The sequence below is a fragment of the Eptesicus fuscus genome, chromosome 5 (genome assembly GCF_027574615.1).
Source record: "Eptesicus fuscus isolate TK198812 chromosome 5, DD_ASM_mEF_20220401, whole genome shotgun sequence".
NCBI lineage: Eukaryota > Metazoa > Chordata > Mammalia > Chiroptera > Vespertilionidae > Eptesicus > Eptesicus fuscus.
In genome coordinates this window covers 77,081,424-77,095,863 of record NC_072477.1, presented here as the reverse complement: position 1 = coordinate 77,095,863, position 14,440 = coordinate 77,081,424, and the positions used below count along the sequence as shown (strand labels likewise).

The 14,440-nt window shown below is 46.6% G+C and overlaps 1 protein-coding gene and 1 non-coding gene across 2 annotated transcripts; one reads left to right on the top strand and one right to left on the bottom strand.

Annotated features, from left to right (window-relative positions):
- Positions 1-5,429: 5,429 nt before the first annotated feature.
- Positions 5,430-5,502, bottom strand: TRNAR-ACG (transfer RNA arginine (anticodon ACG)). Its single transcript has one exon. It is a non-coding gene; the product is annotated as a tRNA-Arg (tRNA).
- Positions 5,503-5,715: 213 nt separating this feature from the next.
- PRMT5 (protein arginine methyltransferase 5) lies at positions 5,716-13,746 on the top strand. The gene is made up of 17 exons (XM_008158526.3): positions 5,716-5,948; positions 6,622-6,740; positions 7,049-7,134; positions 7,303-7,437; positions 7,817-7,929; positions 8,065-8,114; positions 8,803-8,966; positions 9,417-9,578; positions 9,747-9,824; positions 9,922-9,980; positions 10,064-10,186; positions 10,273-10,448; positions 11,474-11,583; positions 11,816-11,909; positions 12,076-12,192; positions 12,399-12,463; positions 13,202-13,746. Exons 1-17 carry the CDS (start codon positions 5,839-5,841, stop codon positions 13,352-13,354), a joined length of 1,914 nt encoding a protein of 637 aa, XP_008156748.1. The 5' UTR covers positions 5,716-5,838; the 3' UTR covers positions 13,355-13,746.
- The last annotated feature ends 694 nt before the right edge of the window (positions 13,747-14,440 follow it).

Genomic DNA, 14,440 nt, shown 5'->3' with positions numbered 1-14,440 from the left:
GGCCAAGCGTCCCTGGGTCCGGGTGCGACCATGTGTCCCTGGATCCGGATGAGGCCTCGTGCACCTAGGTCCGGGTGAGCCCAAGTGGCCCTGGGTCTGGGAGAGGCCAAGCGTCCCTGGGTCCGGGTGCGACCATGTGTCCCTGGATCCAGATGAGGCCTTGTGCACCTAGGTCCGGGTGAGCCCAAGTGGCCCTGGGTCTGGGAGAGGCCAAGCGTCCCTGTGTCCGGGTGAGACCATGTGTCCCTGGATCCGGGTGAGGCCTCGTGCACCTAGGCCCGGGTGAGCCCAAGTGGCCCTGGGTCTGGGAGAGGCCAAGCGTCCCTGGGTCCGGGTGCGACCATGTGTCCCTGGATCCAGATGAGGCCTCGTGCACCTAGGTCCGGGTGAGCCCAAGTGGCCCTGGGTCTGGGAGAGGCCAAGCGTCCCTGGGTCCGGGTGCGATCATGTGTCCCTGGATCCAGATGAGGCCTCGGGCACCTAGGTCCGGGTGAGCCCAAGTGGCCCTGGGTCTGGGAGAGGCCAAGCGTCCCTGGGTCCGGGTGCGACCATGTGTCCCTGGATCCAGATGAGGCCTCGTGCACCTAGGCCCGGGTGAGCCCAAGTGGCCCTGGGTCTGGGAGAGGCCAAGTGTCCCTGGGTCCGGGTGAAGCCAGAGCCTGGGTCCGGGTGAGGCCGTGTGCCCCTGGATCCATCCGGGTGAGGCTGGGTCCCAGGCCCGGGTGAGACCACGCGCCCCTTGGGTATGGGTGAGGCCACGTGCCCCTTAGTCCGGGTGACGCCGTGCCCCTGGGTTCGGCCGAGACCAAACCAGAGGGAGTCGGACCTCCGTTACCGCCATTTGTCCACCATCCAGAGCTGGGGGGTCAGTGCTGACATGTACACATAAGGAACTACTGGACATTGAAATTGAGTCTCAAAAGAACTGTTGGTCCAGGGGGAAGCTCGCTACAGACTGATTCATTTGCCTGTCAGCATAACTATTATTGCTCGTCTCACATTCAGTGCTTATTAGTATATATCTAGTGACATATGATCTCGCTCATCTAGGGGAAATGATGAACAACATAGACTGAGGAACAAGAACAGAACCAGAAGCAAGGAGGCATCGATCGGACTATCGGGCCTCAGAGGGAGGATAGGGGAGGGTAGGGGGAGGGTGGGGGGAGGGGGAGAGTTCAACCAAAGGACCTGTATGCATGCATATAAGCCTATCCAACGGTTAAGTTCAACAGGGGATTGGGGCATGCGTGGGGAGAGGGGTGGGATGGGAATGGGGGGATGAGGACAAATATGTGACACCTTAATCAATAAAGAAATTTAAAAAAAAAAAAAAAAAAGAAAAAGAAAATGGAATTAACTTACCATCTTCTATTTGATGGCTATTAAAAATTATCAGCTTGGTCCTAGCCAGTTTGGCTCAGTGGGCAGAGCTTCAGCCTGTGGACTAAAGGGTCCCGGTTTTGATTCTGGTCAAGGGAACATGCATGGATTGTGGGCTTGATGCCCTATAGAGGGTGTGCAGGAGGTAGGCAATCAGTGATTCTCTCTCATCATTGATGTTTCTCTCTCTCTCTCCCTCTCCTTTACTCTCTGAAATCAACAAAAAATATATTTTTAAAAATTGGCAAACTTTTTTGGTTTGGTTTATTTTTGATCTATTGCATAAATAAATTTTCTAATGCCTAACCTTCTATTAATTCCTGGAATAAACCCTAATTGGTTGTTGTATATAATTATATTTTAATATACTGTTGAATTTTATGTGTTAATCTTAAATATTTTAGGATTTGCATTTATATTCATAAGTGAGACTGATCTATAGATTTGTGTGTGTGGGGGGGTGCTATTTCTGACAGGTTTTTAAAATTATTTATTTATTTATTTATTTTATTGATTTCAGAGAGGAAGGGAGAGATAGAAACATCAATGATGATGTTGGCTGCCTTCTGCACGCCCCCTACTGGGGATCAAACCTGCAACCCTGGCATGTGCCCTTGACCAGAATGGAACTTGGGACCCTTCAGTCCACAGGCTGATGCTCTATCCACTGAGCCAAACCAGCTAGGGCTGACAGGTTTTTATATTAGGTATATTCTGGCTTCATAAACAAATTGTGTAGTTTTCCATCTTTTTATGTTCTAGAACAGTTTCCACTTTCTATTTGACAGATAAATACCATATAATAGAAGATGACAAGGAAGAGAATGCAAATCAGCACAGATTATTTTGCCTCAGTAACTCTGCCACTTTTGTGGCTGGAGGACAGCCCTGATTGTGAAGCAGCAATTTGAAGCAGGAGGGTCAAATGGGCCATTATTTTGATGTTGAAGAATTTAGCTGGCTGGGCAGGCACAGAGGTGAGTGAAGGTGGTCCCGGGGAGGGAGGTAAGTGCTGAGGGAGGAGGGCAGCACCAGAGAAGATGAAAGGAGGGTGTCCAGTGGGCTGGAGGTGTTTACGTGACAAAGCTCAGGTAGACCTGGGCCTGGAGGTGAGGAATGTGGCAGGCCCATTGGAAGATGGTCTGGGAGTGGGTACTCCTTCCCTTACTGGACAGTTTCCAGTGCTCTGGTCTGTTGGTCACTGGCTCCTGTTGGAGAAAGTAACATTATTTCTCACCCAGGGTATTTGCCCTTTTGTTCTATCATCTCTCTGTCTTCATCCCAGCCAGGCCTACATCCAGTGTAGGAGTGTAACAGTGATTCCCATGCTTCTGAGCACAAGAGTTCAGCATGCAGGGCAGAGCAGACAAAGCAGGGCATAGGCAGACTTCACCAGCTTTGACTTTATACCTTGGAAGAGTCCTTTACAAGGTTCTCTATTTCTTTTTCAGTCCTTTCCTTCTGCTTCTCTACAGCTATTACAGGCAGACCCACAGTACATGCTGGGTTGTTGTTGTTTTTTTAAGACACAAGAAAGTGCTGTAGGAAAGGTGAGGAGCAATGTGGTATGGAATTATTGGGAATTGTTCAGCATTATGCTTGCCATATAGCTGAAGCCATTTTGAATGAAAAAGCAAAGATATAACAGACAAATGAAATTCAACCCATCTAAACTTACTTTAAGGATAGTCATAAATTCTAGGCTCTTTTTACATAAATCCTTTAGAAAATTATTTTAACTGATGGCAAAGCTGGCATTGTTGTTTTATAGGTTTTTCTCTCTCCTCTCTCTCTCATCTCTCTCTCTCTCTCTCTCTCTCTCTCTCTCTCTCTCTCTCTCTCTCTCTCTCTCTCTCGTTACTTAACAACCAACAGAGCAGCCAGCTTGACATGAAGAGGAAGATGCCAGGAGCACAGATGGTCCACAACCCAGATAATTAGCTTCTAAAGAAGAAACAACATTTACTAAGTCTTCTGTGATGCAGTTTGGTTGGTCACAGCTGGGGCAAAGAACAAGCAAGCATCCTCAACAACTCTTTCATACTTCTGAAAATGTCAGCGGAGCACTCACCCACTTCCTGTGGACAACCACCTACTCATAAGACCTGCAGGGAAGAATCCAAATAAATATTGTAGACACTCCACCCTACAGGAGGGGGAGTGTAACTCTCCACTGCTTAAGTGTGGGATACACATAATGACTTCCTTCCAAAGAGTGGAAGATGGAAGAGGGAAGAGGGGAGTGTAATTCTGTCAAGTGATAAAGGTCAGTATCGACAGTCATAAATTATGTCCATAGTATGTACTCTGGATATGATGTGATGAAAATGGCACTTTATCTCTATGATCTTCCTCCCCTAAATCCATAATCCCAATCTAATCATAATAAAACCATCAGACAAATTCTAATAGAGCAGAATATCTGACCAGTACTCCTCAAAGTCATCAAAAACAAGGACTATCTGAGGAACTGTCACAGCCCAGAGGAGCCTAAAGAGATAGATCCACTATATGTAATGTATCCTGGATGGGATGGAACAGAAAGAGGACATTAGGTAAAAACTAAGGAAGCCTGAATAAACTATATACTTTAGTTTATAAGGTTTCAATATTGGTCCATGAGTTGTAACAAATGTACTATAGCGATGTTAAGATGTTAATAATAGAGAAAGCTTCAGTGGCAGGGTAGCTCAGTTGGTTAGAGCATTATCCCAATATGCCAAGGTTGTGAGTTTGGTCCCCAGTCAGGGCACATACAAACATCAACTAGTGAATGCATAAATAAGTGGGACAACAAATTAATATTTCTCTCCCTTTCTCTCTAAAACCTGTAACAAAACAGAAAAAGAAAAAAAAAACTAGAGAAAGCTGTAGGGTGGCATATGGGTACTTTCTGCTCAACTTTTCTGTAAATCTAAAGCTGTTCTAAGGAATAAAGTATAATAATAATAATAATAATAATAATAATAATACCTGCAGGAACTGAATGAAGACTAAGATGGAACAAAAGCATCTCCAACCCCCTTTGGCTTCATAGGCATCTTCTTAGTTCTTGGGCTTTTGGACTTTTATCCTTTTGGAATATTTACATTGCACCCAGGGGTCCTTATTGCTTATCCTACCCACACCCTTCCCTTGTTTCCCAGGACTTTGACCCCCACGGGCGATGGTGATTTCATTCAGTCTTTTGGCTTTATTCACTACCTCTCTTGTGGCGATTTCTAAATTTTGTCTGGTTCAGGTCACTGTTCATCCAATTATTGTACAGCGCCCCCTAGAGGTCCAATTCTGCAGTTCCAAAGGCATAACCTGATTCTCCCGGAACGGTTTCTTTCATTTCTGGTCTATCAGAGAGCACACAACCCTGCGCATCACCCTAGAATTCTCTTTCTCGTGTCTCTGCCAGTCGGTCCCTAAGTTCTGTCATTGCCTCCTGCTTAGGGCTTTGTGTTCTCCTTTCCATCGCCGCTGCCAGGCCCTCAGCACCTCTGGGCTCCCTGCCTTCAGGTATTCCCTTTCTCCTCCCTATGTCTTTCCTTTCTTCTTTCCTTTCCTTCTTTCCCATCCCTCTATCAGATACTGACAAAAGAAAATGTAGAGATTCTCTCAGGCCTCTGCCAGGCTCTTCATGACTCCTCTCTACTGTAATTGCTCATCATGAATTTCTTTTTTCCATCTTCCTGTGTGTGTTTGGATGTGTGTTTAGGTGTTTATTTACATTTTGTGTTTGAGATATAGAACCACTTGGAGTATCTAGTGGCTGAATTGCCACAATTTATTTACACATAACACACTAAGGCCCATACAAAGCCTATTTTAAGAGCACCAGCCATTAACCCAGGTTCAGATGTAAGTAATTACACAAGAACCAACTTTGAATTAGGTAACGGAAAAAGCTGACATAAGATGGCCGCAGAACTCAACCAATTTAAGTCCTGAAAATGAGGGAGAAGATAGTGAGGGAATATTAGTATAAAAGAGAAAAGGGGACTTTAGTGCAATAAGGAATTTTATTCCTTAGTTGCAATATAAACCCTTTGTCTTTCCGAGCCAGCCAGGAGTCGAACCTGGAATCTTCTGATCCGTAGTCAGACGCGTTATCCATTGCGCCACTGGCCCTAAGACAATTGAGGTGCTTTCAGCGACAGTACTTCAAGCTTAGATTGCAGGGTTTCATGGGACGTGTAGTTTCTCAACGAAGTTCTGCGAATGGTTGAGGCATCATGGGAGACTGAAGCTCGTCAAGAACTAGACCCTGAGATTGGTCAATGTTTCGGAGCCACGCAATACGTCACTGTACAGCCCGCGGATTGGCCGGAAGGGCCACGGGAGCCAGGGAAGATGCTCTGGTTGTTAGGGCGACTCGTCCCGCCTTCCGGGGGCTTTTTCCCCTCCCGGCTTTGTGATTGGCTGCTAGAATTAAGGAATCCCGGCGTGGACTAGGCGAGGGAAAAGATGGCGGCGATGGCGGTTGGAGCTGCCGGTGGGAGCCGCGTGTCCAGCGGCAGGGACCTGAACTGCGTCCCCGAAATAGCTGACACACTGGGGGCTGTGGCCAAGCAGGGGTGAGGGCCCGGACCTCCGCGGGCGGAATGCGGGGTCCGGATTCGAGGGCGGAGAGAGGCAGACTAGTCATCCCCGAGAGGCAGGGGTGAAGGGGTCGGAGTGAATAAGATGGGCTGGGGCTGGGTGGGTACCAGTACACACCTTGGGGAGAGAAGCCTCGGGCCTTGGAGCGTTAAAAAAACAACAACTTACTGGGGTGTGTGGTCACTGAGTCCAAAAGTCGGGGGAGTTGCCAGGCGAACTTAAAAAGGGGGCGTCCAGACCTCCAAGGGCCCTGAAGAGCGGAATTACTGTCTGGAAGTGGGAGGAAGTGTTAAGGGGCTGGGGAGAGGAGAGAGAAACCTTTCAGGGGGAGGCCTGGGCAGTACTGGGATGGATCTGGATGTGACAGTCCTGGAAAACCAGTGACAGAGGAGTAGAAAATCCACTTGGTGTGGGTTTTCATCTTTTTCCCTTACTCATCTTTTCCATGGCTGTGTTTTGTGGAGATATTGAGGCACAAGGCAGCGGAAGTGATAATGCCCCAAGGTGGGCTGAACTCAGCCGTGCAGTCCGTTGACTGATGGTGGCAGCTGAAAGGGTTGTGCAGAATCCGATAGCCTAATCCAGTTGCTTGGACCTCTGGGCACTGCTGCTCTTTACATGACGACTCTGGGTCTGTCACGGTTGTAGGTTTGATTTCCTCTGCATGCCTGTCTTCCACCCGCGTTTCAAGAGGGAATTCACTCAGGAACCTGCTAAGAATCGACCCGGCCCCCAGACACGATCAGACCTACTGCTGTCAGGAAGGGGTAGGGAGCATCCCGTATTACCCTTAATTATTAGAGGCAGTTAACAACTTCTGCTTTAGCAGAGCCCTCCTCCTTCTTTCTTGGCTCAGATATATTGATTAGTCCCTAGGATATAGATAATTCTTTTTCTCCTTGCTTACCTGCTAAAAGCCCTAGTTTCCTAATTTGCATCAGGCTATCCCATATCTGTGATAGAAAAAGTCTTTGTCTCTCATCTCTATTCTCTATTCCCTGTTAAGAACTAGAAATTGAATGAGTAAAGTGCCTAACCTCATTCAATCTTTGTCTTTCTTGGGTGGGGAGTGTAGACTGGAATACCCTGATTGTGGGAAAGCTTTCCCCATGGATTCGTCCAGACTCAAAAGTGGAGAAGATCCGCAGGAACTCCGAGGCGGTAAGATTATTTGACTTCTCTGGATTTTTCTAAAGATCAGGTTTGTAACAAAGCTGGATGGGGAAAATAATTACCCCCCCCCCCCATAACTCAGTAACTCTGATATAATGCAATTAAAACTATTTGGGTGGCTAACGCTTAACCTTTTCCTCTTGATCTCCATTCCAGGCCATGTTACAGGAGCTGAATTTTGGAGCATATTTAGGTCTTCCAGCTTTCTTGCTGCCACTAAATCAGGAAGATAACACAAACCTGGCCAGAATTTTGACCAACCACATCCACACTGGCCACCACTCCTCCATGGTATGGCTGAGGGCCTCCTTTCCTGCTGCATATTATGATAGTCTGAGTGTGCTATGTACCTTCTTGTTCCTAGCCATTCGTTAAAGGGTACATTTGGCAGAACTGAAATGTCAGTACTACTTGCCACTGTCTAAAAGTGGTGAGCAGAGATTGATAAAGAATATAAAATTATTCCCAGAAACTTATGGTTGAAATATAGGACGAGGCTGATATTTACATAAGGACATAATATACATAAGCTACATGTACATGCACATGTAATCACAAATTTGGGGGAAGCGTATAAATGGATTAACTTGAGGTCTGGATTAAGGGCTTTTAATTGAGGGAAGCTTTCTGGACCCAACAAATTCTAAGTAGGGTACTTGTTCATGTACAGTTCTGGATGCGAGTACCATTGGTGGCACCAGAGGACCTGAGAGATGATATAATTGAGAATGCACCAGCTGCTCACATAGAGGAGTACAGTGGAGAGGAGAAGACATGGATGTGGTATGTCTCCTTTTGCTGCTGTACCAGGGCAAAGGGTAGGGTGAAGGGAAGTACAGGATGGAACCTATAGGACGGTCTCCTTGAGCTATGGTGGGCCATATTTGACGGTATTTTTCTGTGTTTGACTCTGGACAGGTGGCACAATTTCCGGACCTTATGTGACTATAGCAAGAGGATTGCGGTGGGTAAGTTCATGAAGGTCCTAGGATAGGTATCCCTTTTCTGACCTGGAATAAGAATCAGGAGTTTCATGTAGACTTGGCTGCTGGGAAGTTTTGCTATTTTTCTGTGCCTCAGTGTGCCTTGCTTTTATTTTACTTATTTATTTAAATTCTCACCCAAGGATATTTTTTCCATTGATTTTTAGAGAGTGTAGAAGGGAGTGAGGAAGCGGGTGGGGAAGAGAGAGAGAAACATCGTCGACACATCGATTGGATGCCTCCCGCATGCGCCCAATTGGGGCTGGGGAACCTGCAACCAAGTGTATCGAACCCACGACCCTTCATTCTAAAGTCTGACGCTCTTGACCACTGAGCAACCAGCCAAGGCTGCCTTGCCCTTTTTTTTAAATGTATTTTTATTGATTTTGGAGACAAAGGGAGAGAGAGATGAAACATTAATGATGAGAAATAATCATTAATCGGCTGCCTCCTTCCTGCATGCCCCACACAGGGGATCAAGCCCATAACCTAGGCATGTGTTCTGACTGGGAATCGAACCATAACCTCCTGGTTCATAGGTCGACGCTCAACCACTGAGCCACACCCATCGGGCCGGGGCAAGGCTTCCTTGCTAACATAGATCTTACACAAAAGAGCAAGAAAAGGCTTCTTGTCTTGCAGTAGTTCACAGGTCTTTCTTTTCCCTGTGTAGCTCTTGAAATTGGAGCTGACCTCCCATCTAATCATGTCATTGATCGTTGGCTTGGGGAGCCCATCAAAGCAGCTGTTCTTCCCACCAGCATTTTCCTGACCAATAAGAAGGGATTTCCTGTTCTTTCTAAGATGCACCAGAGGCTGATCTTCCGGCTGCTTAAGGTGGGTGGTAGAATGGTTCTAATGGTTCTCCAGCTAATCCTTTTGCCTTATTCCCATATGTGTGATGCTCTTTTTCCTGTGGGGCTGACTCCTTTCCTCTGTGGTTTCTGGAGAACAATTTCAGCAGAGTTGGGGGTTTTGAGAGGAAAAAGGCAAATGTCAGTGGAAGCCCCAGAAACATTAAAAAAGTTACCAGATCTCAAGAGAACCTTGCAGAAGGTTTCACTTAAGAAGTTACAGCAAGGATTCATGGGGCTCTTTGAGCCAGGCTGATGCTTATATGGCATAGGAAGGCTTTATAAGCTAAGTTCCTTGAAGCATTATGCTGCTTTTGTTGGTATTTGGAGAACTTCTGGGACTTATTTTATGCTAGGACTCCGGCCATAAGCCATAATAATATCCCAGAATCTTGGGTAAGGACTGTGTCTGATGGTCTGACTTCTCTCACAGTTGGAGGTGCAGTTCATCATCACAGGCACCAACCACCATTCAGAGAAGGAGTTCTGCTCCTACCTCCAGTATTTGGAATACTTAAGCCAGAACCGCCCTCCCCCCAATGCCTATGAACTCTTTGCCAAGGGCTATGAAGACTATCTGCAGTCCCCGCTCCAGGTAGGTCTGGAGGAAGGTTGGGGTGGGGTGGGGAATGTCTCTTGAGAGTAGGTGTTCTAAAATCCTGCCAAAGCTCAGGCAACAATGATGGGAAGGTTTTGGTAATTGGTGCATTATCCTTTTCAGAAACTGGCTAACTTATTTTGCCTATTTCCCCTCATTCATCAGCCCCTGATGGACAATCTCGAATCTCAGACATATGAAGTATTTGAAAAGGACCCCATCAAATACTCTCAATACCAGCAGGTACAGTGTGGGTCCAAGATTGGGTCAAGCACAGGTCCGGAATGACCTAGGTGAGGATGGGATTATAGACATGAGGTCTTCTCTCCTTTTCCACCAGGCCATCTATAAATGTCTGTTAGACCGAGTGCCAGATGAAGAGAAGGACACCAATGTTCAGTGAGTAGCCTCCCCACGATCCCGGAGATTTGTGTGCCTACTTCTCTATATGCTGAGTCAGCTTAACTCTACCCCTTTCTTAGGGTGCTGATGGTGCTGGGAGCAGGCAGGGGTCCCCTGGTGAACGCTTCCCTGCGGGCAGCCAAGCAGGCTGACCGGCGGATAAAACTGTATGCCGTGGAGAAGAACCCTAATGCTGTGGTGACGTGAGTAGCAACCCTTTTGCTGGGAAGTTTGTCCCCGGTGTCAGTTTTTCTTATCAGTGTCCTTACTTGTATCATCTCTGTTTTAGACTAGAAAACTGGCAGTTTGAAGAATGGGGAAGCCAGGTGACAGTAGTGTCATCGGACATGCGGGAATGGGTGGCTCCAGAGAAAGCAGACATCATTGTCAGTGAGCTTCTGGGCTCCTTTGCTGATAATGAACTGTCACCTGAGTGCCTAGATGGAGCCCAGCACTTCCTAAAAGGTGCTCCAAGCTGGGGTGTACTGAGGAAGGGGATTGGATTATCAACTGGGAGGGATGGGGGGTGGGGGAATGGCTGGATTGGGTGAGACAGTAACCTAAGAGGAGGTTACAGAGTTTAGGGGGAGGAGGGTTGGACTTGGGTCAGTGCCCTTAGGAAATGAAGAAATCTCTCTGAACCTCAATGTTCACATTTATAAAATGAGGGTAGTAGCTCTGTCTGGTGTGGCTCAGTTGGTTGAGTGTTGTCCTGTGCATTGGAAGGTCGCCGGTTTGATTCCAGTCAGGGCACATCCCCAGGTTGCAGGATTGATCCTGGTTGGGATCAATGTTTCTCTCTCTCTCCCTTTTTTTCTCTCTAAAATCAATAAAAACATATTTAAAAATAAAATGAGGGAAGTAGACTAGAGCAGAGACACTTAATCTGAGGTATGTGGATTCCCTGAGTTGCTGTGATATGTACCTTTGGCTTAGTTTTCATCAAGATCTCGAGTTTTGTGACCTCACAAAAGTTAAGCACTCATTTAGGATATCTTAGGTTCCTTCCAGGGTTTTGTTGTTGTTTTTGTTTGTTAATTCTCACCTGAGTATGTTTTTTCCATTGATTTTTTTTTTTTAAGAGAGGGTGGGAGGGAGGGAGCAGGGGGGAAGAGAGAGAGAGAGAGAGAATAATATTGATATGAGGCATCGATTGATTGCCTCCCGCATGTGCCGTGCCCATATTGGAGCCTGGGATTAAACTGCAACCCAGGTACATGCCCTTGACCAGGAATCAAACCTGTGGCCATTCATTGCAGGCCGATGCTCTAACCATTGAGTAACCGGCCAGGGCAGTTTTAATCTTGTGTGATTCTGTAAATTAACCTGGAAGTGGAATCCCCTGTGACAGGAGTTGGGAGCAGGTTGGCCTGGGGATGTGACACATTGAGCTGCCTGGGTCTGTTTGGATGTGTGAGTTTGAGCTTTCAGTTCGTACAGATATACCATTTCCATCTCTTCGGAACTAATGTAACCCTCCTGCCCTGCAGATGACGGTGTGAGCATCCCTGGGGAGTACACCTCCTTTCTGGCTCCTATCTCCTCCTCCAAGCTGTACAATGAGGTCCGAGCCTGTCGGGAAAAGGACCGTGACCCTGAGGTAAAAAACCCCCACTCTCTTCTGGAGGACTCCTCTCTTTAGTTCTTTATTTTTCTGTATTAGCACCAGAAGATGGTGAGGTAGAGGAGGAGTTGGGGATGTGGGAAAGTGGTCGAACTGAAAGTTTGTTTTCATTCTTTTCCATGTTCCTCAGACTTGAGCTTCTTTCCCTGAGGAAGTAGGTATCTGTGACCTATTTTCTCCAGTTCTTGCCCTCTGTCTCTCGGGTCAGGCCCAGTTTGAGATGCCTTATGTGGTACGACTGCACAATTTCCACCAGCTGTCTGCGCCCCAGCCCTGTTTTACCTTCAGCCATCCCAACAGAGGTGGGTTCCTGTGTGTCTGTCCTCTAACTGGGTGCGTAAGAGCTCGCCCTCCTAGTTTTTTCCCTTGCTGTCTGAGTCTGCCTTGTCTAAGCTTCCCTTGGTCTTGCTCTTTACCAAGTTGTCTAGGACTTCTGGCCCTTTGTCACCCACACAACTTTTCCGACAGATCCTATGATTGACAACAACCGCTACTGTACCTTGGAGTTTCCCGTGGAGGTGAATACAGTACTGCATGGCTTTGCAGGCTACTTTGAGACTGTGCTTTATCAGGACATCACTCTCAGTGAGTTTGGGGCACTGGATGGTGGGGTATGAGCATGTACTACCTGGACAGCCCATGTACATGTTTCATTTAGAATTACGTGGAGCCCAGGAGTCAGAAATGGGAATCTTTGATTACTTGTTTCAAAGTAATCCAGAAACTTCTCAACCTATTCAAAAAGCACGGTTATGGAGAACCTCAATTTTTTTATTATTTTGTCCACATAGGTATCCGTCCAGAGACTCACTCTCCTGGGATGTTCTCATGGTTTCCCATCTTCTTTCCCATTAAGGTAGGAATCACCTTTAAAACTCCATAGGTTAAGGAATAACTTCAGCTGTTGGGTATAGAGAGCATGTCCTGCTCTCATGTGCTTGGATCCCAGTTGTAGATGTTGGCATATCTGTAGTGGCCTTCTCCCTGGCTTCCCCACGTCTCCTCCAGCTGCTCTTCTATTTTTTACCTTGAGTAAGAATCACCTTTTAAAAACTCAAATCTGATTGTATCTCTCTCCTGCTTAAAACCCTTCCCACTGTCCTTAGGGTAACAGTCAAAATCCTGAGCATTACTTGTAAGCCTTGGTTGATTTGTTTTTAGCCTGTCTTTCTAGCTACTGTCCCCTTGATTACATTGCTTCAGTCCAGTGGAATGGCTTTTGGTTCCTCTGGTACACCATCTTTCCTGCCTCAGGCTTTCAGACCTTTCTCCTTTGCCTGTAAAATTATTTGCTTGCTTCTTCACCCAGCTAACTTATTTTCTAGGCTTCCTTGAACATTCTTATTGTCATAACTTTCTGACCTCCTAGCCTAAGTTAGCGTTCCCCCTGTGCATGTTCACACACTGATCACATTTTAGATTATTTGCTTAATGTCTGGCTTTTCAGTTCTGATTATTTGTTCTGATAGATTTCAAATAAATTTCATGAGGGTTGGGATGTCATGTTTTATCATTTTATCTCCATACCTAGCTCAATACATTGCCACATAAAATTCATTAGCTCCACCCTAAAATTTCATCTTTCTTCTTACAGCAGCCCATTACAGTACGTGAAGGCCAAACCATCTGTGTGCGTTTCTGGCGATGCAGCAATTCCAAGAAGGTGTGGTATGAGTGGGCTGTGACCGCACCAGTCTGTTCTGCTATTCACAACCCCACAGGCCGCTCATACACCATTGGTCTCTAGCCAAGCCTGCAAATGTCCGGAAGCGGCTTCAGCTTCTGCTCCGATAGCACAGAAGGTGCACTACATCTGTGGGCTGGGATTCCCCTTGCCCATCAGAGAGGAGCACTTCACTCTGTTTTCCTGCCTTACAATCAAGGTGGGCAAAGGAGAATTAATTACAAGGCTCAAGCCACCAATCTGTGAAGACTTCAGGCCAAGGCATGAGGAATTAGTGCTAGATCTGAAGCTACTCTTAACAGGCACTCAGCCTCAAGCACTCCCTGGAACAGCCCTGAGAATGTGCAGATTGAACACATTTTCAGCCCTTTCCCTGATCATCTCTCTTTCTGTTTTGATGGTTTTGTGTGGGAGGAAATACAAATAAAGTGAAGTTATGGCCTTTCCTGCTCCAACCCTGTTCTCCCTGCCTCTTCTTTCCCATACCTTACTTAAACCTAGACATATTGAGATCTGTGCCCTTATCCAAGACCCAAGAGTGTCCATTTGAGAAGCTTAGTGGTGACGCTTGGACTCCTGGGTATAGGTCTTTCTGATTAGCTACAGAGGTCTAGTCTATTAGGACCTGTGATTAGGCTTTTGTCTGGAGAGGAGGCATCATTTGCCACCATAGAGAAAGATGGGTTGTATATATAAAGCCAGCTTTCCTTCTACCTTCCTCAGCTACTGAACTGCCAAGCACCTTTGTTACCGCTTGAGAGAGAAACAAAGCTATCCAGGCATCTCCAGCAAGAAGCCACCTATTTTTGTTGTTTTAATCCTCACCAGAGGATATTATTTCATTGATTTTTTTTTTTTTTTTTTTTTTTTAGAGAGAATAGAAGTGGGGGAGGGTGGAGAAACAATGTGTGAGAGACACGTTGATTGTTTGCCTCTAGCATGTGTCCTGACAGGGCCGGGGATCATATCTGCAACCAAGTATGTGCCCCTGACCCGGAATCAGACCCTAGACCCTTCAATGCACAAGCTGATGCTCTAATCACTGAGAACACCTGCCAGGGAACCTGTTATCCTCCTATCTAATAAAAGGGTAATCTGCAAATTAACCAACACTCTGTCACCAAGATGGCGGTGCCCAGTCCTCAGCCC